The sequence below is a fragment of the Esox lucius genome, chromosome 9, assembly GCF_011004845.1.
Source record: "Esox lucius isolate fEsoLuc1 chromosome 9, fEsoLuc1.pri, whole genome shotgun sequence".
NCBI lineage: Eukaryota > Metazoa > Chordata > Actinopteri > Esociformes > Esocidae > Esox > Esox lucius.
Genome location: NC_047577.1, coordinates 6206236 through 6230713, shown reverse-complemented (window position 1 = coordinate 6230713; position 24478 = coordinate 6206236). Strand labels below are relative to the sequence as shown.

The following is a 24478-nucleotide window of genomic DNA, read 5'->3' as shown; positions in this document are numbered from 1 at the left end:
TGAGGTACGGGAAGGTAAAGACGTGGTTGAGGTACAGGAGGTAGCCAGGATGTTTACGATTCAGCTGCCCTGGGGGTGAGGATTCAGAAAACCAGGCAGATCCGGACGCCTGATCTCAGTTAAGGGCATTAGAATTCAATGTCAACTTGATTGTATGGTTTAAACGGTTTCAGATCCTGTTTGAATTGTTAAGGCCTTCTGTGTCAAAATGGTTGTGTCCCAAACGGAACAGTATATAGTTCACTACCATGTCACCTGAGCTCTATGGTCCCAGGTTAAATCAGTGGTCTATGAGGAAACAGAGGAGAAATAATCAATGTATTGGAGACTGTGCTACAAATGTGTGGCCCAGAATTTGAAGTCACAGTTCTATGAAAACAAATGAGGACATAGTAAAATTTCTACATTAATAGCCTTTTTCGACAGGGTATACTTTTAAATGTTCCTTTGAATCACCAACTAGGATTGTGAACTGCTCCATGTAGACATTTCTGTCGACATCCATTAATCAACGAGCCAAAGTTTTGCCGTCTCACCAGGCACTTTGATAAAGACAGTGATTACTTTCTTTTCAGAGCTGACAGTTTACTCCCGGGCCTCGTGCTACAATGCTTTTACTCAGACTCCAAAAGGAATACTTTAGTTTTGTACAAAGTGGTACCAATGCGAACAGTTTTATACAAATTACGCAGCAACGTTGAAATCTAAACGCAAGCACCACAAACTGCTCAAAAGAGGTTTACCTTTAATCAAAACATCGTTCGCTGAGTATGATCCCTGTAAGCAAAAGAACTAAACAAAAAAACAGGCTAACGTTTTTTTTCTCCTTCTAGCTGAACAATCTGACATTCTCGAATCACGCTACTTATTAACCAATAACTGTTACTGTTCTCAAGAGCGGCATCAAGATTAGAATTGTTTCTCAATGTGGAAACCATTTTGTAGGATGGAGAGACAGATGGGAGAGATAAAGAGAGACAGAGTAAGGAGAGAGAGAGAGAGAGAGAGAGAGAGAGAGAGAGAGACAGAGAGACAGAGTAAGGAGAGAGAGAGAGAGAGAACTTCACATAGCAACAGATCACTGGACAAGAGATGAACAGAGTGTAGGGGGTTGTGTGTGTCTGGTTGAGTCCCAGCATAATGGTGTGTGTGTGTGTTTTCTGGTAGAGTCCCTGCATAACGTGTGTGTGTGTTTCTGGTATAGTCCCTGCATAACGTGTGTGTTTGTGTTTCTGGTATAGTCCCTGCATAACGTGTGTGTGTGTTTCTGGTATAGTCCCTGCATAACGTGTGTGTGTGTGCGCGCGCGCATAACTGCAAAACATGTGATTTCTGTGTCTGTGTAACACTGAGTGTTGGTAAAAAAAAAACAAAATTTGACTTCCACATCTGTGTGCGCGTGTGACAATATTGGACGTTTAAGTCCCATTCGAGTAAACTGGCCCAGAAAATGAAGATGCAGTAGCGCTTGGTGGCCAGCAGTGGGCGCTGTCCCCCTACAGCGCGGTGAGGCGACCGGTGAGTGCTGCCTGCAGCTCTGAGGGCAGAAACACCCCCAACTCCGTGATGATGCCCCTGTGATCAGCTGATGGGGGGTCACATCAAACGCCGGTTCCACACGTCTATACCTGTTGGAGGGGGGGGGGGGGGGTAGAGGGAGTGAGCATGACACCCCAGGGATGACGGTCTCTTTGGGGTAACCCCCCGAAGGTGACTGTCGCCATTAAAGTCTCTGTAAAATATAATTACAGAGATCTCCTCTTCTCTCTCTGGTTCATTAATTAGAGACATGTCACCACTGAGTTGGTTCCGTGAGAATACAGCGGGAATACAGCGAACTACACATCTCCATCGCGCATCTGTATCACTCACACACCTCCTCGCTCATCTCTATCACTCACACATCTCTCTCCATCTCTCAAGCTCACTGCCTGCCCGTCACCCCCTTCATCACTGTATGTGGTTGTACTAGGCTCTCTCTGTCTCAGTCACTCACACACACACACACGCACACACACACGCACACGCACACGCACACGCACGCACGCACTCAATGTTTTCTATTCTTGTGGGAGAACCAGAAGTATTTTTCTAAACCTAATCTTAACCCTAAACTTAATAACTTCACATTTATTCCTATACTTAACCCAAGCCCAAAAGCCTAACCCATAGTGGCCAAACCCAACCCGATTCTAACAAAAAACCCAACCCTAAGGTTGAGCCCAACCTCTCTGCCTTCTTCTCAGGGGGGGCCAACTTACACAACCCATCATTGGTCACCAGGTGTATTATTAGCCACGCGCATGTGCACATGCACACACACACACGCGCACGCACGCGCGCGCGCAAGGGCGCGCCACGCAGCGACCTGGGCAGCGATGGGCACTCCGTTGATGCTGGTGAGCTCCTCGGCGGGGCGCTCCTCGATGACAATGTCGCGGCCACTCTCCAGACTCAGGTCGCACGATGTGCTGGGCGCCGCCACGTAGAACGGGATGCCATGGTGCTTCGCGGCTATGGCCAGCTGGTACGTGCCGATCTTGTTGGCCGTGTCACCGTTGGCGACTACCCGGTCCGCGCCAACGACCACAGCTGGGGGGGGGGGTTGACAGATTGAGCCGAAGGAAAGGTGTGAGGGAGAAGGAGACCTCCCCCCAAGCAGACAGAGGGAACCTCATGGTGAGAGGGAGAAGGAGACCTCCCCCCAACCAGACAGAGGGAACCTCATGGTGAGAGGGAGAAGGAGACCTCCCCCCAACCAGACAGAGGGAACCTCATGGTGAGAGGGAGAAGGAGACCTCCCCCCAACCAGACAGAGGGAACCTCATGGTGAGAGGGAGAAGGAGACCTCCCCCCAACCAGACAGAGGGAACCTCATGGTGAGAGGGAGAAGGAGACCTCCCCCCAACCAGACAGAGGGAACCTCATGGTGAGAGGGAGAAGGAGACCTCCCCCCAACCAGACAGAGGGAACCTCATGGTGAGAGGGAGAAGGAGACCTCCCCCCAAACCAGACAGAGGGACCAACCTGTGATGCCCCTCTCCCTCATGGTGAGAGCCGCCATGCTGTCTGTGATGAGGGTGGCGGGGAATCCCTCGGCGACAGCCTCGTACGCCGTCAGCCTGGCGCCCTGGTTGTACGGCCTGGTCTCCGTGCAATAAACACGCCTCAGACGTCCCAGAGCGTGGAGGGAACGTACCACACCTTCACTCACACACACACACACACACACACACACACACACACACCGGTTAAACACGCTCAGATGGGCCAAGGCGTGCCTAGAGAAATGGTCATCCCGCCTCGCCCAGGGCGGTCCCCTCACACGCTCATCCCGCCTCGCCCAGGGCGGTCCCCTCACACGCTCATCCCCCCTCGCCCAGGGCGGTCCCAACACACGCTCATCCCGCCTCGCCCAGGGCGGTCCCCTCACACGCTCATCCCGCCTCGCCCAGGGCGGTCCCCTCACACGCTCATCCCGCCTCGCCCAGGGCGGTCCCCTCACACGCTCATCCCCCCTCGCCCAGGGCGGTCCCAACACACGCTCATCCCCCCTCGCCCAGGGCGGTCCCAACACACGCTCATCCCCCCTCGCCCAGGGCGGTCCCCACACACGCTCATCCCCCCTCGCCCAGGGCGGTCCCAACACACGCTCATCCCCCCTCGCCCAGGGCGGTCCCCACACACGCTCATCCCCCCTCGCCCAGGGCGGTCCCCACACACGCTCATCCCGCCTCGCCCAGGGCGGTCCCCACACACGCTCATCCCCCCTCGCCCAGGGCGGTCCCAACACACGCTCATCCCCCCTCGCCCAGGGCGGTCCCCACACACGCTCATCCCGCCTCGCCCAGGGCGGTCCCCACACACGCTCATCCCCCCTCGCCCAGGGCGGTCCCCACACACGCTCATCCCGCCTCACCCAGGGCGGTCCCGTATCCGGCGGTGGCCAGCGAGCCTGTGTTGCAGTGCGTGAGGATGGTGACCGAGTCTCGCGGGACGCCAGACAGGATGTGTTGCGCTCCGTAGTTGCCGATCTTCTTGTTGTCGTTGACGTCGCGCTCCAGCATCTCCTCGATCCAGCCAATCACACTGCAGGAAGGACCAGGAGGGGCGGGGACAGAGGGGGGGGGGGGATTGGATGAGGTGTGTGTCCTTCATAAAGTAGCTGGCTCTCACTAACCCTGTCCAACGCCCCCCGTCTCCCTGTGTCCCAACTCCTCCTCCTCCCCTCCCTCCCTCCACACCTCTCCCTCAGTTGCTCTGTAGTTTTCTCCATGCTCTCATTCTCGGCAAACTCCATCAGTTCTCGGGCGGCTCGGCCCATGTTGACGGCGGTGGGTCTCGCCGACGTCAGGTGGCACAGGGACTCCCGGATAAAGGTCACGGGGTCGTTTCCACCGGCGCCCGCGTGGAGTTCCACCGCCAGGCTCAGGCAGCCCACGATGGCGATGGCGGGAGCGCCGCGCACCTGGAACCAACGGGGTAGAGAAGCAACCAGAGGGAGTCGTAAGAATCTGCTATTAAACACGGCCGTGGAAAACCTGCTCTTTGCACATCCAGTTTTTCAACGGAAACTTTAGAAATGAATACACGCGGAAAATTACAGACACATTCCCTTCGTCAATTCATGAATATGTATTAGCAAGTTGCATCTGGCTCAGGCGCCGGAAACTGATCCGAGGTCGGACGGCAACTAACAGGGCTGACAAACTCCTTTCACAGCGGGCAGAGTGTCGGCACGTCTTCTGGCCTTCCACTGGAACGCTTTTATTAGCTTTTATTAACCCTGCAGAACAAGTTAGGCACCAGTGAACCACATGAAATAGACGCGTCAACACCCTCTGGGCCTTTAAGCTTTTCGACATTTCTTTGGGTCCTTTGGGTAAGCCATGAGAACCAAAGGCTCAGTTGAAAGTAAATTGCAGTGTCACACAGTAACTATTTAGTATGTAAACTACACTCAGGACGACCCCGCCCAGCCCAGAGAGGTGTGCTTTCACTTTTCAGGATTAAAAGGTAAGTGGGCAGGTGAGGACTGTTGGAGATGGAGACACGACAGGTGCTGGTGTAAATGAATCCCAGTTTGAGTTTTAGACCACCTTTGGCCGTCTCTCAATTCAGAGGATTTATTGGCATGGAAAACATGTTACGCTTCTGTTTAATATAGGTCTTTGTCTCATTTTATTGTTCCCATGTTGTTATGTTATAATTATTATAATTAGTTGTGGCATGCATATGTAGTTAGGTTAGGCCTAATTAATAACACGCACACACTCATAAATTCCCATCAAACAACCAGCTGGAAGGTCACCGAAATCAACTAAATCTACAATAAAGAAACTGTGAGAAACAGTGATAACATGAACCCTGAAATTCAAAGCAAACTCTACACGCACCAACTTATCGTTCACGCGTTTCTTTCTGCTCCGCTGGTTGCCCTTACCCACGGCAACGGGCCACAGATCTCACCGCCATGACTACGAGTTATGATACACTTCAGCCAAACGATGAGGCTAAGTATGTTCGATTTCCCCCCCCCCCAATTTCATTGGGGTTCAGCGGAAAAACGTGTTTGCGATGTGGTAATACATCTGGCCCTTTCCACTTAATTCTGCAGGCAGTGTGGACATGGCCAGCCTGCTCTTGGCCACCTCTCTCTGAGCATTGCCTGGGTTTTTCTGAATTCAGGTTCCATCACATTGGTCAGGTGCTCTGTTACAGTGTACTCTCTGTTAAGGGCCTACATAGTATTCTAATTGTCTTTTCTTTCTTTCTTTTTTTAAACACTGACTCCAATTTAAATAGTTATAATAGTAATTTGTATCATGGTTTTGGCTGGGTGTTTGTCCCTACTGTGGTTCTGTGCTGTTGTGAACAAGGCCAGCTGGTTTGAGAATCGTTTTCCTTCAGGTGATTGTGAAATACGACATGTCTTTTCTGGATTTTGATGATTAGTGGATCTAGTCCAAATTCTGCTTTGCTCATTACGTGCGGGTTTTGTGTTGTATTTGAGAGGACACTTTGCAGCATTGTGAATGCAGTGTGGATCCTGGTTGTTTGTATCATTTAGACAATTATTTGTTTCTCCTCGTCTGTCCCTCCTGATAATACAGCTAGATACAGGTAGAGTGAGGACTTTGAGACGATGCAAGTATGAGGCAACACCTGACATGACGGTATGCAAGCAAGCAAACACACACACACACACACACACACACACACACACACACACACACACACACACACACACACACACACACACACACACACACACACACACACACAGCAGGACAGTGAGTGGTGGTGAATGACATCACCAGTGTGTGAGATCAGCTTTAGTTAGGAGTCATCCATTCATCTACACACACCCACACACACACACCTGAAGCAGGTAGATACACAGAGGTCTCAAGTTGGACTGATCTCAAAGGGTGTGCAATTGTCTGTGTGTGTGTCTGTGTGTGTGTGAGAGAGAGCGAGAGAGAGGCGGAGAGCGGCGTCTGTTTCAATGGAAGTATAATGTTGAATATAAAGACAGAAAGTCGGTATACATCATGATCACAGCTTGTTATAAAAGCCTCGCGGAACACTCCCAAAAGGTGTCAACTAGCCGCGCGCGGCGGTTGCACGCGCGAACAAAACACCAGGACTCGTTAATAATGCAGAGACAATTTTACCATTAGCATTTTTATGGGTGGATGCGGATACCTGGCACGGCGCTGTGCCGGTGCCAAGCGTACACGTTAAAACGGTAAATAAATTATGGTATTCCCTTGTCGTTTTAAGGATCAACCAAATTGCCAACCCGTGCCGGTGAAAACGAGTGAGCCATGCCCGACTGTCTCGAGCGACCACACCGGGGCCGCTATTCCATACAATACGGTGACTGGTTGACTAATCCATAGAAATGGTCAAAACACACAGGCCCGGCATATCAACAAATATGCTATCACAGGCCACACAGAAGCTCTTCGTACGCTCTCTCTCAAACACACGCAGCCGTTGATACATCAAACGGAACGGGGCTCGCTGGGTCCACCGCACACACAAAAGATCGACACTGTTTGACACAAAGACAACCGCAGTTAACACACTGTACCAAGCTGCACAGACTACTAACCAGCTGTCAAAGCCAGCACACACACACATCCAACCATGGGGAGGCGACAAGGCGTGAGAGTGGATGGGGGTGAGGAAGAAGACACAGCAACACACACAGAAGATATCTTTAGAGAGACCGTCCTTGCCTTCATGGACTTGATCGCTTCATATCCGTCCTGAACCGTGCGGACCTCGTCGAACACAGTCTCGTGCGGAAGAAGCAGCTGGTTGAGGATCTGCAGAGACCCGGCCCGGTAACGGATCGCTTCGAGCGTCATGACCCGCAAACGAGATGAATCGGTTCGGATGGCAGGCTCCCGAACGCAACGCACACTCAACTCCTGTCTGTTTTTTCGTCGGAGGCGGTTCTTATCGTCCGGGGTGTTGGAAAGAGAGGGGGGGGCAAGGAATGAAGAGAGATAGGGGGTGTGGGTAGGCAGAGGAATAAAGAGCGTGAAAATGAATGCGAGCTAGCTGGGGTAAAGAGAGGGGGGCTCCGAAAATCTCTCGCACTGACACACAGCGAGACACGGAACCACGTGTTCACCCCGGCAGGAAACCGGACCTGCCTCCCTGAACTCAGTCCACGCCCACCTCAGGTTGTTCGCTTTCTTTCGGAGACGTTCATCTCTTTTGCTCTCGGTTCAGACAACTCTCTCCCTTCTTACTTTCTCTCGTTCCCTTCCTCCATCTTTTCTCTCGCGAATGTTCCATTCGCGTAAATTGTATTAGCATAACAGGAGTTTAGCCGGTGCTCATTCTTCCCGTCTCAACAATGGAGCAGGCGGCAGCCTCACTTCACGCCTCTCCTCTGGGTTGAGAGGACGGAACAAAGGCTTTCAGGCCCGAGTCTGTTCAGTTATTCTGAACAGCTACAATTAAGCGTCGGGGGGATGGGGTGTACATGTCCAATTTCTAAGGCAGGACACTTCGCGGAGTGCATGGATACAATCCTCAACCATGGGTATATTGACAATATACCACAACCCCCCGGGGTTCCTCGTTGTGGTTATTAAATGGAAACCCTCGCAGATACCGTATGAAATTAAACCTGTGGTACACAATTTTGTATGTACCAAAACGTTTTGACAATTATCATTCGGGGTTAAGAATACTCAGTTCATACTCTTATATAGGCCCCTCAGTAGCTTTTTAATCTAGACTATATAACCTACATACTAGATCAGGGGTGACCAAACAGTTCCAAGGCCTAGTGTCTCCAGGTTTTCACTCTCACCTTGTACTTGATTGACTAATTAGGTCACTAATGGGTTAGTTTCTACCCTCACCTGGTTGTGTAGGTCTGAACTGGGAACCAATTTATAGAAAAAAGAAAAAAAAAAACCTGCAGACACTCGGCCCTCTGTGGAACCGGTTTGACACCTCTGTTGTAGAGTTAATTACATAGGCCCACTGAGCTAAACAAACTAGCTCTATAGAACTACAGAGACTAACTCTGCAAACCTACTGAGCTTAACCGTCTGGACTAACTCTATAGACCTTTTGACTTCTACAGACCAGACAAACTCTATAGACCCTGTTTAAGCTACAGACTATTGGGACTCTGGAGTGTAGACTGGACCGTGTAGACTGGACCGTGCAGACTTAACGAATTTGTATAAACACTGTAATTTGCAATAATTTGTAGCCTACTATAGACTTTATACTGTAGGTGTTACACAAAAAATAAAAACAATGAACAGGCTTTATTCCATTCTCAATATTTTAATACAATAATGATTCCCCTCAACAGACATTTCTTACAACATCATTACAATGCAAATAAGTTGATCATCAATCGCCTTCGGACACACAGCAACGACTTCATTTAAAAATATAGCCATGATCAGCATTGTGTACATGACATATTGACAGGTCCACACTGACAACATGGAGGACGCAAACGTAAGACATCGACAGGCTGGGATCAGTTTTGCCTTTTGGATCGTAATGAATAAGATTACACAGGCCCCACTACAGGACTCCTACTTCGACAAGCCCAAATACACAATCCAGGGTTGTGAGAGAATATCAGACTGAGGGGGAGAAGAAAGTAATTAAGGCTGCGTTATACTTTAGGGGGACAGAGAATGAGAGCGACAGCGAAGAAAGAGAGGGACGGAGAGAAGTGAGCGACCAGTAAGTTTGACCATCTGTCCGTGTGTCAGAGACGTTTGTCCCGTAATCAACCACCAAGCATGCTGATGAGCGAGTTGTCACGGCAACGGGAGGATTCAGGGACTCGGGGTGGTTTTGGACCGACCGACAGTGTGTGTGTGTGTGTGGGAGGATGAGAGCACGGGTTTCTGCCCTCAGGGTTCCTTCTATCCCCAAACAAGGGAAAACAGGTCTGACCTCAGAACCACTGGCATCTGCAATCCCTGGCCCGCCAGAGCCCAAACGCACACGCATTTTAGTCAGAAAGAAGCAGAGCTGCTCATCTCATTCCAAACGTGAAACCAGAAAAGTACAAGGACAGAGAAGGCAATGTTCATTCTTACAGAATCCCTTGGGGATTGGAGTCGGACATCGGGCAGCTTTGACATGGATTAAGTCATATATCTGGGGCTTGGGGAAGGATCACACACGCACGAGCGCACGTACACACTACCCTATTCTCTTCATAGTGCAGCTCTTTTGAACAAAATAGTGCACTTTGTGGATAACAGGGTGTCCTTTGGGACACAAAACCAGAACGTTTTACCCTTCGGTTTTGGCCTGAAAGACACATGAAAGCCTTTATACAAATCATAATTTACCCTCTCTGTAGTGCAGCCCCCTACTGGCCTGCTTAAACTGTTGCGGCCACATAAAAAATACCCCCCCATGTTGATTGTATAAACTTTTATTTGCACTTTAAAAAATGTCCATTAAAAGGTAGACAAAATTGCAAAATTGCTTTGGTTGATTAAACCTGTGTCAATGGAAACCTGCCTAAAAAGATGCTTGAATGACATCAAAATAAACTGAAGCCTTTTATAGAACATTGACTGATGACATCACAGAGCTGTCAAAAACCTCTGAATACTCTAAGTAATGACATCATGATGACACGACATAAGCCATGGTCAAATATTCTAACTGTGGGCAGAACATCATCCTGACAGAAAAATATTTTTAAATACTCTTCCACCTGGTTCATGAGACATTTTAAAACTAAACAATTCAGAAAGCGCAAACTGTTCTAAAACGCCTTTAAAATAATAATAAAAGGTCAAACCAACATGGTGTTCCCTGGCCATAACGTATATTCTCATTTACAGGAACATATCTATATATAAACATTTGAGCAGGTATGAGAGAACACATTCTTATTCAAAGCAACAACCTCGGAGCAATTAGGATTAACTAACCTGCTCAGGGACCGAATGACAGATTTTCAACCTTGACAGCTCTGGGATTTGATCCAGTAACCTCCCAGTTACAGGTCAGCTGCTTCAACAACTAGGCCACCAGCCTAGCATGTCTGAACAGGGCTTTGGACTGGTACCAACGAATCCCAACTAATACAGAACCTGCATGTATCCCCATTTAAAGGAAATCCAGTGGATTCCAGAGCTTTACATCTGTTCTAATTCTAACTGTCCCCCTCGCTGTAACCCCTTTGAGGACCCTGCTTCCTCACATCCCAGGGTGAGGCGTCTCCCGGGCGACACCGGTGATAGCTAATCCCTCATTATGGGATGTTGTTCCCGCGCCCCGAAGCCCTGGTTTCATTCCCATATCACACGACACCAAACAGGTTAGATTACTGTAATCTGAGAATAGTGGAGCAGACAGATTTGACTAAGCTCATTACACTCGACGCACACACACACACTCGGCGCACACACACACACTCGGCGCACACACACACACTCGGCGCACACACACACACTCGGCACACACACACACACACACTCGGCGCACTTCTAATTACCTGGAGTCACTTGGTTAGAGAGGGTTGAACAGAGGGGGAGACGGGACGGGGGACGGGGGAGTACGATAGGGAGCGAGAGAATGGAGGAGTCTGGGTTCTGTTAACATATGTAGTGTTTTGTTTCCTAGTGTGAATAAACCTCCCCCTTCATGCCTGCATGTTTCCTCAGTCTGCCTGGTCTCTGAGACATGCACTACCCAGGGCATTTGGAACACAATACCCAGGGCATTTGGAACACACTACCCAGGGCATTTGGAACACAATTCCCAGGGCATTTGGAACACAATTCCCAGGGCATTTGGAACACACCTTGGTTCTCATTTCAGATGGTTTCCCCTCAAACAAAACCACAGTAAGCAGGAATTAAAAACAATAGAAATCAAAATACTAAATAGAGAGATTATAATTTGAGGCAGACTGAAGCTTAGGAGTGTCTTGGAGACGCTAGAGAAGCTAGACTCCTTTATGTCTGTGCGTGTGTGTGTGTGTTTGTGTGTGTGTGTGCGTGCATCTGAGAGAGAACAGTCCTCCAGCCACCACTCTGTCCTCTCTTATACGGAGCGTTTCCTCTTCACAGATTCCAACTGAGAAATGGAGAGGACATGGAGAGGAAGAGACAAGTGTGAGAGGAGAGTGAGAGAAAGGAGGAGAGGAGAAAGGAGGAGAGGGGGAGGTGTCAGTGAACATGGGAAAACCTAGCCGGAAGTGAGCCCCTACTGGATGGGACACCTGGTAGGAGCAGTTGATTGGTCCTCAATACAATCAGTCATTTAAATGTGAATATATTAAGACACGAAGAGGGGACCCAAACACATTCAGTAATATTCATGAGCTGAATCACAGCCATTTTAAGTTTGTCATGCTCCCGAAATATGTTCTCAACAGACGTTGGTTGCCCCACTCTGCCACATACTACACTTTCAACAAGACCCACATGTACAGTAATAGTAGATATGAAAACGCTGAATAAGTGCTTATACAAAGAATGTGGTCTGAGTAAGCGAAGATCTTGTTATTAGGTTACACACACACACTTCGTTTACCTCAGTCTCAACCATCTTCAGCCGGTATAAACAGTCCTTGGCGGCATCCTGAAAAGGCAGGCAGGCAGGGAGAGAGAGAGAGTCACGCTTGTTTTACTACCACAAGTGGGCCTTTTCTGGGATCACAAATGATTTCCATGAAAAGAGATCTAGCTTATCTAACCCCTAACTTTAAGGCCAAGCTTAGAAATTGATGCCCGCCGAAATGTCCTCACTAGTCATTATTTAACATACTGGTGAGGACCTTTGGAGCGAGCGCATACACACACGATTATTTACTCACCCTATTGCCTTGAGCGGAGAACGTCTTAACAGAGTCACCAAGACCCTGGGACAAACGCCTCAACACATTTTCATAGTCTGAAGAGAGGGGGATGGGGGGAGAGAGGGGGATGGGGGGGAGAGAGAGAGAGAGAGAGAGAGAGAGAGAGAGAGAGAGAGAGAGAGAACACAGATGCAAATGAGACGTTTGTATTAGACATTCTGTGGGGGCGGGTCTGTGTCCTGCTGACATCACATTCTGAAAGGAACCTGTCCATCCACCAAGTCAAGTAGAGTGTTTCTATGACTAATATGATCATGTGTCCAGCATATCTACTGAACTATTCAACCTTTTGGGGCAACTGATCAATTCTCAGGTATCAGGCTGAACTTGCTGGTCTACTTTACTACTGTGTCAGTAGCGTGTCTGTTACCTGTTAGTAGGGTGTCAGTTACCTGTCGGTAGTTTGTGAGTTATCTGTCCGAGGTGTGTCAGTTACCTGTCAGTAGTGTGTCAGTTGCCCGTCAGTAGTGTGTCAGTTGCCCGTCAGTAGTGTGTCAGTTGCCCGTCAGTAGTGTGTCACTAGTGGCTAGTTACCTGTCAGTAGTGGTCAGTTACCTGTCAGTAGTGGTCAGTTACCTGTCAGTAGTGGTCAGTTACCTGTCAGTAGTGGTCAGTTACCTGTCAGTTACCAATCAGTAGTAAGTCTGTAGTGTGTCGGTGACCTGTCGGTAGTTTGCCAGTTATCTGTCTGAGGCATCAGTTACCTGTCAGTAGCCTGTCACTAGTGGTCAGTAGCCTGTCACTAGTGGTTAGTTACCAGTCAGTAGTGTCGGTGAGCCTCTCCCTAACTGGGCTTTCTGCCACTGCAGCCTGTGGGTGACGTCCTTGTGTTGCTCTAGGAGGCTGGGCGGAGGGTCCTGCTTACTCTTCTGGAATTCACCAATCTGTCAGACACACAGGGCGATTGACACCACCTTAGACCAATCACAGCCCTGAATGGGGCCCTCCAATTCTCAGCATATTTAGACTGAATTTGCACAGACACAGAGAGAAAAGGGAGAGGAGCGGCAAAGAAAGACGAAAGAGAGAGAGAGAGAGACAGGGTGACCGAGAGAAAACGTGTGAAAACTACAGCAGGGGGTGATATCACAAGAGTACGCACTTTCCTCTCCAGCCTCTCCTTGTCATAGTTCAGCAGGCTGAAGCTGTGGAATTTATACTGGGGAGGAGAGTGGCTGCTGGGGTGACTGCTGGTCCGTCCAGAATCACTCTTGGGTTTAGAGCGAGGCGATGGAGCCTGGAAAACAGAGGCAGATTTAAACCTCGCTTCTCAATCCATTAGACGCGCACAGTTTCTAAGCAATGTGTCCGAAAACAAAAAATAAAGTCTAAAATGCTTTGAAGAGTTCTATCGTTTTGAATTGAAAGCACACGTAGATTGGGCCTTTCTGCATCCATTTCTGCACGCTTCCCGTGTTGTTGTGTTGAAGGTGTGTGTGTGTGTGTGTGTGTGTGAAAGCACACAGGAGTTTACATATTTTGTCTGGTCCAGAGAAAGTGGGAGGGATGTCAGGTGAGAGGGCTAGGTGAGAGAATCTGTTGGGAAGAAGCGTGGTGGTCGTGGCAACGGCCAGCCGTCGGTGTGTGGCTCCCTCCAACACCGAAATGTAAAGAACAGAACCTCACGGTGTTCTGAGGCAGAACGGTGTTCTTGTTGACAAGAAAACCCACGAACATGTCAAGTGACACCCAGTTTAGTCCCAGTGGTTCCCCATAAAGGCAGACCACCCGCTCCGCAAAATCTCCCTCCCTCCTCTTACTTCACATTATCTCCCCGCTTCTCTCTGCTTCTCTCTCCTTCTACAGCAACCGGATACACTAACGAGCGAGCAACAACGAATGTCTGCTCTCTCTCCTGTCCCGACTCACCGGTTCACCGCGTCTCCTGTCCCGACTCACCGGTTCACCGCGTCTCCTGTCCCGACTCACCGGTTCACCGCGTCTCCTGTCCCGACTCACCGGTTCACCGCGTCTCCTGTCCCGACTCACCGGTTCACCGCGTCTCCTGTCTCGACTCACCGGTTCACCGCGTCTCCTGTCTCGACTCACCGGTTCACCGCGTCTCCTGTCTCCACTCACCGGTTCACCGCGCCTCCTGTCCCGACTCTCCGGTTCACCGCGCCTCCTGTCCCGACTCTCCGGTTCACCGCGTCTCCTGTCTCGACTCTCCGGTTCACCCCCTCTACTATCCCGATCCTCTCTGTGGCGCTCCTGGTCAGGGGTGGTGATGGGTGGGGGGTCTATAACCAGCCACTTCTCTGTGGTGGTCTGAAGCTGCGCCCCTCCCAGAGGCTCCCGAATCTTCACACGAACCTCCAGCTTACCCCCGGTGGCCTTACGCCCATCCAACACCTAGCACAGCAACAACACACGGTTGGATGTGTGCGTGTTGTGTTTGTAAAGTATGTGTTAAAGGTTTTCACTCAGGAGCCAGTTTATTAGGTGCCCAATTGGGATCACGTGGGCCTTGGTTCTTACATGTAAATGGATCACGTGGGCCTTGGTTCTTACATGTAAATGGATCAAGTGGGCCTTGGTTCCTACATGTAAATGGATCACGCGGGCCTTGGTTCCTACATGTAAATGGATCACGCGGGCCTTGGTTCCTACATGTAAATGGATCATGCGGGCCTTGGTTCCTACATGTAAATGGATCATGCGGGCCTTGGTTCTTACATGTAAATGGATCATGCGGGCCTCGGTTCCTACATGTAAATAGATCATGCGGGCCTCGGTTCCTACATGTAAATGGATCATGTGGGCCTCGGTTCCTACATGTAAATGGATCATGCGGGCCTTGGTTCCTACATGTAAATGGATCATGCAGGCCTTGGTTCCTACAGGTCATCGCCGTGTTCAGTTACTGTTCCACTGAACATCAAAACGTGGGACATAAAATGGATGGTTCTAGCAGGTTACAGGAATACAACAGTGAGATCAGTTTAGCGGAGTAGAGCGAGCCGGCCTGGGACCTCGACTAATAGAGCGTGTTTGGGATGAAACGCCATCCAGGTTTTCCTTTCCAGCACCCGGTAGAATCCAGGACCAGAACAACCTGGGCCCGGGTACTAGTTGGTGTACCTAATAAACTGGCCAGTGAGCGTGTTGAGAGTGTGTCTGTGTGTTCCCACCTCTACGATCTGTCTGATGTCACACTGGCTCTCCAGGGACTCCAGTTTCAGCTGAGCGTTCCCCACCACTCTGTCTCCCTTGAACAGACCCCTACACACACACACACACACACACACACACACACACACACACACACACACACACACACACACACACACACACACACACACACACACACACACACACACACACACACACACACACACACACACACACACACACACACACACACACACACACACACACACACACACACACACACACACACACACACACACACACAGGAAGTCAACACCAGAACCTCCTGCTCCGTGGAACCCTGTGTCAAACAGGGTAATTCTACAAACGCCCAGCACAACAGTCATGGTTTTAAACATCTCCAACCAGGTTACGTCGGCTCTGACCCTGGCCCCCCGGATGAACCCCACAGACATAATAGAGAACAACTTGGGTGTTGCGGTTTCACAGAAACAGATGAGGCCTCCGCTGGGTTTCCATTGGTGCGGTACCAGGATGAGTCTGTGTCTGTGAAACCGGATGCGTACAGGGGATGGGGAGCCATGCTGCCAGTCCAGTAGGCGCTCTCACCCCTTGTGGACGATGTCAAACTTGATCCCCTTGGTCTGAATGAGCCTCTTGAAGCCTCGGTGCTGACGGTTGATGACGAGTTTGAACTCCTCTTTGAACTCGGGACTGTTGGTGCCCTTCATGGTGCTGGTCTTATCACGCTGCGCCTCCTCCTACTCTTGCACGCACGCACGCACGCACACACAGAAAGATTATATTTTTTCGCTTACCCAAGTGAAAATGTGCTCACACACAAATCAGAAAAAAAGATGTAACCTTCATGAGTGCAAAGTTTGATGTCGTTTTCACAGCGAACCTGTCATGACCGAAATGCATCGATATCACTACTGGAGTAAAATACAATACGTGGCTCTAGTTAATTCATAGCGCGCAGGAATACACAACGCAAGTTGAGATGCACATTAAAGTATAGAATTACAATAAGTCCCATGGATCTCATTACCGTAACACAAATTCCTGTAATAAAAACGGCAGTCGGGTTAAAAGTAAAGTTGTCTCTACACAAGTCATTTACAACGGCCATGCTAGTACGGCCACGCTAGAACGGCCACGCTAGTACGGCCATGGGTCAGAGGTCCACTTCATGACTGACCAATAAGGATTTACTTCTCGAAGCCACACCCCTCTCATTGGAAGACCCACTCTCTTTAACCCACACTTCTGAAAGTGAAAACACGGTCCATCAAAACTGTTCTCGTTTGATTTTCGTGCATGACTGCTACCAACACCCCTGACATGTGAAACTCCTGCACACGGCTTGTGAGCGAAACAGGTCTAACCGTTCGGAAAAGCAAGATCCAAATTCATCCGCGTGAAACAGAATGTGTGCCAAAGCGCTACTAAGTAGACATCAGAGGCAACTCGCAGAACCGTGGTTCTATGTCCTAAGGGTTTAAGATGCGGGGCGGGGGGGGGGGGGAGTGCTGACAAGCACAACCTCCTTTATTCACTTATATGTCTGAAGGATTTGCAAAGAGCCTCTTTACCACACTTGGCACTGTCATTACTTAACGTCAAGGACAAAAAAAAAGTATAACGGCGTTAAATCATGTCTTTCATATTATGGGAACAATGTTAAAAATACTAAGACCTATGTATTTTTATTTTTTTAACTATCGCAATAATGTATATTGTTTGGAAACTGAACAAAATGAATAATATCTAACATTTTAAAATGAATACTATACATTAAAATAATCTATATGACCCAGGGGACCATTTTATGAAAAATGACACTAAGAACAGCCCATCTGTGTGTGTGTGTGTGTGTCTTACCGCACTAGGGAAAGGAAACTCAAAGCGCACACTGGCATCAAGATCACTGGCTGAGACTCCTGAAGACAGAGAGACAACGAGAGATGCAGAGATAGATACAGACTCCTGAAGACAGAGAGACAACGAGAGATGCAGAGATAGATACAGACTCCTTAAGACAGAGAGACAACGAGAGATGCAGAGATAGATACAGACTGAGGTACAGTGAGATACAGACAAAGAAACAGACACAGAGGAAGAGAGACAGACACACCGGGAGACAGACACAGAGGAAGAGAGACAGACACACCGGGAGACAGACACAGGAAGTTCTCCACAGTCCTCATGCACACCTACCAGACGGAGGAGGTAGATTGATGCCCTTCACGATGTACAGCATCATCTCATTGGCTGTCAGGTTAGGATTCATTCTAAGAAAGGGAGAAATAAAGAAATCTATGATTTATTTTAAGAAATAAAGCCTCCTGATAGGCTGTGGCATATAACCAATAAGGCCGGGGGGGGGGGGGCATGTAACCAATAAGGCCTGGGAGGGTATGTAATATAATTTGGTAATATTAGTTGTATAGACAGTGTTAGTAAATACACTTTATATGACAGTACTAGTAACAATAGGGGATACTTACTAACAGTGTGGTAATATGTTAGTAATGACACAGTAATGACACAGTAATGACACAGTAATGACACAGTAATGACACAGTAATGACACAGTAATGACAGCACTGATGTGGTCAAGTACTTGACAGTGTTGTAGGTCCTCTCTTCCGTGTGGTATTTTGGGACAGGCTGGCCCTTGGCGTGAGCGGTCTTCAGGACATCGATGTTCTGCATACACTCCTCTGCCAGCTTCTCAAACCTGACCACAGGAACACAAAAACACGGTTCGCACACTGCACACTCTAATCCTGGCTAGTCAAGTCAAGTGTGATTCCCAGGACTATAAACTCAAACTATTTATGATAATAGCTGGTTTTGAATTTGGCTGCGGAATCTAGCAGAACCCCCTAAAACCACCATCCCAGTTTAAGAACCGCCTTCAGCCAATCCTGATTTAGTATGCAATTATGAGATCCACAAACCAGGAACTACTGCTACAATTAATCACATAATACTATATGAGCCGTGACAGATTCTGGATTAATCCATAAATGATAAGTTATTACCCACACACAGACAGACAGGCACACAGACAGACAGGCACACAGACAGACAGGCACACAGACAGACAGGCACACAGACAGACAGGCACACAGACAGACAGGCACACAGACAGACAGGCACACACGGTTTGGTTGCTGGCTCTACTAACCTGGAGGTCTCAGGCACGTTTCCCATGTGAGTAAACTGCTGTGAGTAACTAAGACATTTCTGTGGAGGAAAACACAGTCTGACCATTGTAGGATACAATACAGCACATGTACTGTACGTGTTAACTAAAGGAAATAACGTAAAAGGTGTCCTCACATGTCATAAGCATGTAGTAAGGCATCCTAAGCACGTACTATGGCGTCCAAAGCGTGTAATAAAGTGTCCTAAGTGTTTAGTAAGGGGTGTTATTACCTCATGCTGCTGTCGCAGGGCCCCCATCAGGCTGCTGTACTGCTCTGAGGTACGGGGGGAGAGGGGGGAGGCGCGGGAGGAGCGTGATAGAGTGTAATCCTCCTCACTCACTGGGGCACTGGGGACCTGGTGGGGGAAGGAGGACATCAATATGCAGGAGTTTAAATATAGTCACAAGGAGAGAGACAGTGAGGAGAGAACGAGGAGAGGAAGGAGAGAGGCGTGAAAGAGGAAAATGAAAGGGGGACGTGAAATCATTCCAGCAGGAGATTCAATCAGACACACACAGTGTTGGTGTCCCCTCCATCTGCTGAAGCTTCTGTCCTGCCACTTCCACGCGGACACCTGGACGTAACATCAGAACCCCGCCCACTCTCTCCCGTTACCTAGGGGAAAATGTAAGCGCACGCACAGCCTCTGTTGCCCCACTCCTCCCTGTCCTCCTCTCTGCTTGACCTTCACACACGCACGCACGCACACACCAATTTCCCGCTTCGTTCGATCTGACCCCCCCCCCCCCGGGCCAACACACACCTTGGTGATGTCTACAGGCAGGCCGCCCTTGGTGGCGTTGATCATGTGATCCAGCCCCTTGGCGTTCCGGAGATGGACCGCCGCTCCTTGCATGTCCTTCATCTGCTTGGACCGCAGCGCGGCGCGGATGAAGGCCTGCCGCCGAGCCATTAGGAAGTCCAACTGCTGCTGGGCTGGGGCACCGGAAGTGATGTCACACACACAGGGAGGGAAGAGAGGACAGGTCACGGTAAGGTCACGGTAAGGACGATATTTCTATTTTCCCATTTCCATTAGGGTTACTAAATTACTAAAAAGGTCAAGTGTGTGTGTGAGTCTGGCTAACGAGTGAATCTGTTCGGTCAAGGGGCGGCATGTAACACACACATTTAGGTCCCAGCTTGGACTCCAGTGTTTTGCTCCCACCCGAACCCGGCGGAGGGGCCGGAGCTTTGGCTTTCTGGACCGGAGGTCTTGCTGTGGGCTATGGGGATGGAGAGAGAGAGATAAATACACCATCTATCACCATCTAGCATGGGACATCATAGACCGCCAAGAACGCTCTCTTTCCCAAACCATCTTCATTGTCACACGATCTTATGACAGATGTTACCGTGGCTACCTCCTCTGGTCCATCGTCATCCTCCGCGTCTACGTCCCGATTGGCTAATTTCATGGCCGTCTCCATGACGCCCATAAGGTTCTGTTGGCCTCCCTCGGAGCCTTGTAGCGGGGGGCAACCTGGAACACGATAGGATGTAAATACACAGTACTAAAGTACGGTTTCATAGTACTAAAATACTGTTTCATAGTACTAAAATACTACTACAGAGGACTACATTCCAACTACTGTGTATTAAAACAGTAATGCCAACAAAGCACATAACTGCGTTAACGTTAAGGAAACGGTAAAACACGGCACAGTCAGTTACCTGGCGGTACCGGTAGATCAGCCAGGTTTACCGGTCGTCCAGATTTATGAGCCCGGATGGCGTCCTGGTATTGCTGCATGTAAGGAGAGGATTTTACAAGTACCTTTACCACAGAACCAGAGGGGAGCCTCACTGCTTACATCAAAAAATTAAAGTTACCAGTCTATTGTTGTGTGTGTGTGTGTGTGTGTGTGAGTACCTTGACTATGCGCTCGTGCATGCGGGCCTTGCGGTCGTCTCCTTTGCTCTTGGCTCCCACGGCGGCCGCTTTGTACCGATCCATCCTCTGTTGTAACGCCTCCCCCACACTGCCCGGGGCTGGGAGGGCTGTTCACGCACGCACACGCACACGCACACACATCTTTATACCTGCAATATCTGTGAGTGGAGGAAGGCTGAGACACCAGAGAATCACACAGGGCTTGTGCGTGTCTTACCAGCTTCGGCCACCGGGGGCGCTGCAGGGGGAGCGGCTGTGGGGGCGGGGCTGGGCAAAGACTGGGAAGGTGGAGGAGCCGAACGCTCAACCGCCACATCTCCTGCCAAGAGAGAGACAGCAGGATGTAAAGGGTTAAATTAGATTTTCTGATTGTTCACTACAGGTTTTGTATTTACCGGCTTTAGAGGACTAAAACAGGAGCCGGTGCTGTTAATATTTATGTCCTGGAAATCTGAAATAATTTATTTCGAGATGCCAACACCCAGGCGATAGAAAACAGCCAATACTGTTCTGGCCTTTGGTTCTGGCCCAGGTCGGCCAGGGTGGTAACCCAAGTGTACCTGGAGGAGGAGGTAGAGAGCTGAGGTCCACTGGTTCCCCTCTATCCAACGCCTCCACCACTGGGTCCAGTTTCTACAGAGAGGAGGGGGAGGTGGAGGGAAAGCAGGGCATCTTTTAAAGGTTCTCATACAAAACCAACGCATCTCCGATTCCCCTCGGCCACAGTGTGTTGAGGGCCCACGCTGGTCGGGCGCATTCTGTGAACCCAGCGCCCTGCAATTAAAGGAAACACTCTCCCCATCTATCTTTCACCACCGTCTCAATCAAACCGAGAACCAAAACGTGTGCAGATCAAGTGTGTCGTTCCTAACTAGTCCTTGTCCCCTCCATAGTCTCCTAATAAGGACCAGAACCCTAACTCCTGCAGATTTAGGAGTACAGCGCATTTCCAACTGCTTCCTGTTTAGGATGCAGCCATTAAGGAAGCACTGTCAGCAGGTGTCTGAAAACACAGAAATGAGGAAGTGCTGTTGGACAGGAGCAGTCGGGTGGGTGTGTCCTTCTGTTACCTTGGCGACGAGGTAGTGTTGCTTGGCGAGTTCTGAGTCTCCACCCTGCTTGGCCTGGATTGCTGCCAGCTTATACTCCCTCTGTCGTGTCAGAACAGACTGCTTCAACTCTACAGGCAGAGAGGGACAGGCAGGGAGAGAGAGGCAGGGAGAACAAGCACATTGTTTCACTGACATTTACTGTTTTGAAGGACAGTTTCAGTGTGTGTGTGTGTGTGTGTGTGTGTGTTATTAACTCGAATTGAGAACTGGAATAAATTGACGTTTTTGCAAGTCCTAACATAGACAATTACCATCCTTTTAGGCTTCAGGTTAATCTTATGGTCAGAATTAGGTTGGGTCAGAATCAGTGTTACGTTTAGGCTATTATGGGAGCCATTCAGCGTTTAGGGTGAGGGTTACAGTAAGACCTACATTTTGGGTTGGGGGCTAAGACTTGCAATTCTGGATGTGTGAATTTGTGTGTAAGTGTGTCATCTACCGGAGTGCCTCCCATCTGGCTGGATGGGGGTAAGGGGGGAGATAGCAGGCGTTTCCGGGGTAACAGCAGTATTCTTCTGAGGCGGAACTAGGAGGTGGGGCTTTGGAGGTGGGGCAACAGGTGCAGCCTCCCTTAGGGGCTTCTGATTGGTGGTCTGGGAGGGTGTCAACACTGGGGCTAGAGGCTCCCGCACTTTGACTGGTTCAGGCTGCGGTGCGGGGGCAGCCTTTCCACCAATGGCGACCGGAGGCGGGATTTCCTCTTGGTTGACTGGTTTTCCTTTCTTGGCGGACACCAACATCGTCTGCAAAGTCTGGGGAGGGAGGGGGGGGTCCCGGATCAAGTAATTATACACCTGGACGCAATGAATTACAGGTTTACATGGCTAGACACAGCAGCTCCCAAGCAGGCGCATTCTCAACCAGGAAGTCTTCACCACGCCAGGGGTCATTATGGGTGTGACATCACTAGGGTCTGAACTGGCTACGATAACTCCACTGGACTGCGAGGTCGTAACCACCTTCTGGTTTTAAGAGTTCCGATATGGGATCAGTACCAGGCTATTACAGGTCTCTGTTGTTACTTTCCGGTTGTAACAATTCTGATATGGGATCAGTACCAGGCTATTACAGGTCTCTGTTTTTACTTTCCGGTCGTAAGAATTCTGATATGGGATCAGTACCAGGCTATTACAGGCCTCTGTTGTTACTTTCCAATTCAAAAGGCTGAGCCGATCCCCGGTCGCTGTCGTGGCCTCACCTTCAGTCCGCGGTCGTATCTGCGCGCCTTGCTGCCGTCGCCCGCTGCGTTGGCATTGGAGATGGCCGTCTGGTACATGTCGATGCGTTCCGCCAGGAGGGCCTCCAGCCCGGCCGGTCCACCTGGGGAGGTGCTGGGGGTGGAGTTGGAGCTGGAAGGGCAGGAGGCGCGAGGAGGAGGAGCCTCTTCCTCTTCATCCTCCAAGACCTCGTTCAGCTCAGCCTGGGGACGAACAGAAAATACATACTTGTCTAACCAGAGTTTTTCGGGATTGACGCAATATAGAAAAGAGGAATCAAATACGGAAAGAGGAGACTGTGTGCAGTGACGGTGTTACCAGGAGGTCGTCGTCATCCTCCAGATCTTCATCTCCAACATCATCGTCATCGAGATCCTTCATACACAAAGCCGCCATGCGTTCGATATCCGCCATGGGAACAGGAGCTGTGGAGAGAGGAAGAAACACGCACACACACACATACACACAAAATATATTTATTGACAGAAATTGGATAAGATATTGAATGGGTACGATGATTAGGAACTCACCTTTTCCTTCTTTCTTCCCTGGGGTCCTGCCCCCTCCCATCAGAGCAAGTAGCTCTGCCTCCAGCTCTTCTTCATTTCCTCCTTCATCCATCCCTCCTTCCGGGGGGAGATCCAGCAACAGCCCCATCTAAGAGAGGAGAGAGAGGAGAGAGACGAGGGGGGTTAAAAAAAACAAAAACACAGAAGGATGGAGAGCCAGAGATAAGAAACAAAATGGCAAATTTCAAAGCAATATTCTGAACGAGAATGTGGTTTGTGGTTCTACATGACAATGCATTAAATCTAATCAACCATCGAATGGATTACCTGTTTGGCCCGTGCCGCCCCCTGTCCCCGGGGCGCGGGCTTCCTACTGTGACTCATGGACAGAACCTTTTAAATATCGTCTGTCCGGACTACAACAACACAGAACAAACAGAAACGTTTCGTTAGAATGTAGTTTCAGTTGTGGGCTACTGCACATCCAGTACGTAGCTCTCACACAGGTATTGACATACAAGCTAAATACAGTACAACACGTTGTTGTCGTTGATTTAGGCACAATACTAGCTGTATGAATTGTTGACCTGGTTAATATTCACTGTCACGTTATGTTTTTCCGTCTAACACACTGTTCAGCAGCCAATTCATAGGATTCGTAGGATTATGCATGGCACCGAGATGGTTTATCCCATTCGCTGTACTGCAGAACAACAACAGCTCTGTTTAGCTAGCAAGTTATTGTAAATAGATTGTTAGCTAGCCAGCTCCCTAGCTGAGGTGTCAAAGTGCAAACATACAGCTAGCTATTATTTACGAGCTTGTTTTACCTGGTCAATCATAGGTTTTCCAGAGACCGAATGTTTCTTTCCTTGTCCGACAACTGATCCGAAAAATTCCCAAAAACATACACGGTAGCACTATGTCACGTATACATTCTCGTTATCTTGCAACCTATCAAAACACCCAAGAGTTGCAAATCAAGGTAGGAACATAAGGCTACTTCCTGCTTTAGGTAACCATAGGCAA

General features: G+C 49.4%; 2 protein-coding genes across 7 annotated transcripts; both read right to left on the bottom strand.

Moving 5' to 3' along the window:
* Positions 1 to 1307: 1307 nt before the first annotated feature.
* mri1 (methylthioribose-1-phosphate isomerase 1) lies at positions 1308 to 10997 on the bottom strand. 2 transcript variants are annotated; one of them, XM_034294113.1, is made up of 7 exons: positions 10994 to 10997; positions 7248 to 7439; positions 4245 to 4468; positions 3920 to 4089; positions 3028 to 3204; positions 2371 to 2592; positions 1308 to 1631 (listed from the first exon to the last, which is right to left on the bottom strand). In XM_034294113.1, exons 2-7 carry the CDS (start codon positions 7377 to 7379, stop codon positions 1597 to 1599), a joined length of 960 nt encoding a protein of 319 aa, XP_034150004.1. In that variant the 5' UTR covers positions 7380 to 7439; positions 10994 to 10997; the 3' UTR covers positions 1308 to 1596. The 2 variants fall into 2 exon arrangements, with proteins under 2 accessions (XP_034150004.1, XP_034150003.1); XM_034294112.1 differs by lacking the exon at positions 10994 to 10997 and having other exon boundaries at positions 7248 to 7691.
* On the bottom strand, positions 8813 to 24435 carry cc2d1a (coiled-coil and C2 domain containing 1A). 5 transcript variants are annotated; one of them, XM_034294107.1, is made up of 27 exons: positions 24280 to 24435; positions 23777 to 23865; positions 23471 to 23597; positions 23259 to 23365; positions 22922 to 23143; positions 22163 to 22475; positions 21682 to 21791; positions 21172 to 21244; positions 20829 to 20930; positions 20591 to 20718; positions 20392 to 20464; positions 20073 to 20200; positions 19847 to 19943; positions 19481 to 19653; positions 18947 to 19072; positions 18696 to 18754; positions 18126 to 18242; positions 17720 to 17793; positions 17384 to 17442; positions 16109 to 16260; positions 15520 to 15610; positions 14258 to 14740; positions 13491 to 13625; positions 13146 to 13272; positions 12347 to 12423; positions 12064 to 12111; positions 8813 to 11604 (listed from the first exon to the last, which is right to left on the bottom strand). In XM_034294107.1, exons 2-27 carry the CDS (start codon positions 23831 to 23833, stop codon positions 11572 to 11574), a joined length of 3291 nt encoding a protein of 1096 aa, XP_034149998.1. In that variant the 5' UTR covers positions 23834 to 23865; positions 24280 to 24435; the 3' UTR covers positions 8813 to 11571. The 5 variants fall into 5 exon arrangements, with proteins under 5 accessions (XP_034149998.1, XP_034149999.1, XP_034150000.1 ...); XM_034294108.1 differs by having other exon boundaries at positions 20082 to 20200; XM_034294109.1 differs by having other exon boundaries at positions 23777 to 23822.
* Positions 24436 to 24478: the final 43 nt, after the last annotated feature.

Coding starts and splice junctions, on each gene's coding strand:
- cc2d1a (XM_034294107.1), bottom strand. CDS start 23,833: ATGAGTCACAGTAGGAAGCCCGCGCCCCGGGGACAGGGGGCGGCACGG. Junction 17,794..18,125: donor AGGACCTACAACACTGTCAA/GTACTTGACCAC, acceptor TCCCTTTCTTAG/AATGAATCCTAACCTGACAG. Junction 13,626..14,257: donor ACAGGAGACGCGGTGAACCG/GTGAGTCGGGAC, acceptor TCTGTTTTCCAG/GCTCCATCGCCTCGCTCTAA.
- mri1 (XM_034294113.1), bottom strand. CDS start 7,379: ATGACGCTCGAAGCGATCCGTTACCGGGCCGGGTCTCTGCAGATCCTC. Junction 4,469..7,247: donor AAGCGATCAAGTCCATGAAG/GCAAGGACGGTC, acceptor CGTTGGTTCCAG/GTGCGCGGCGCTCCCGCCAT. Junction 4,090..4,244: donor ACAGAGCAACTGAGGGAGAG/GTGTGGAGGGAG, acceptor TCCTTCCTGCAG/TGTGATTGGCTGGATCGAGG.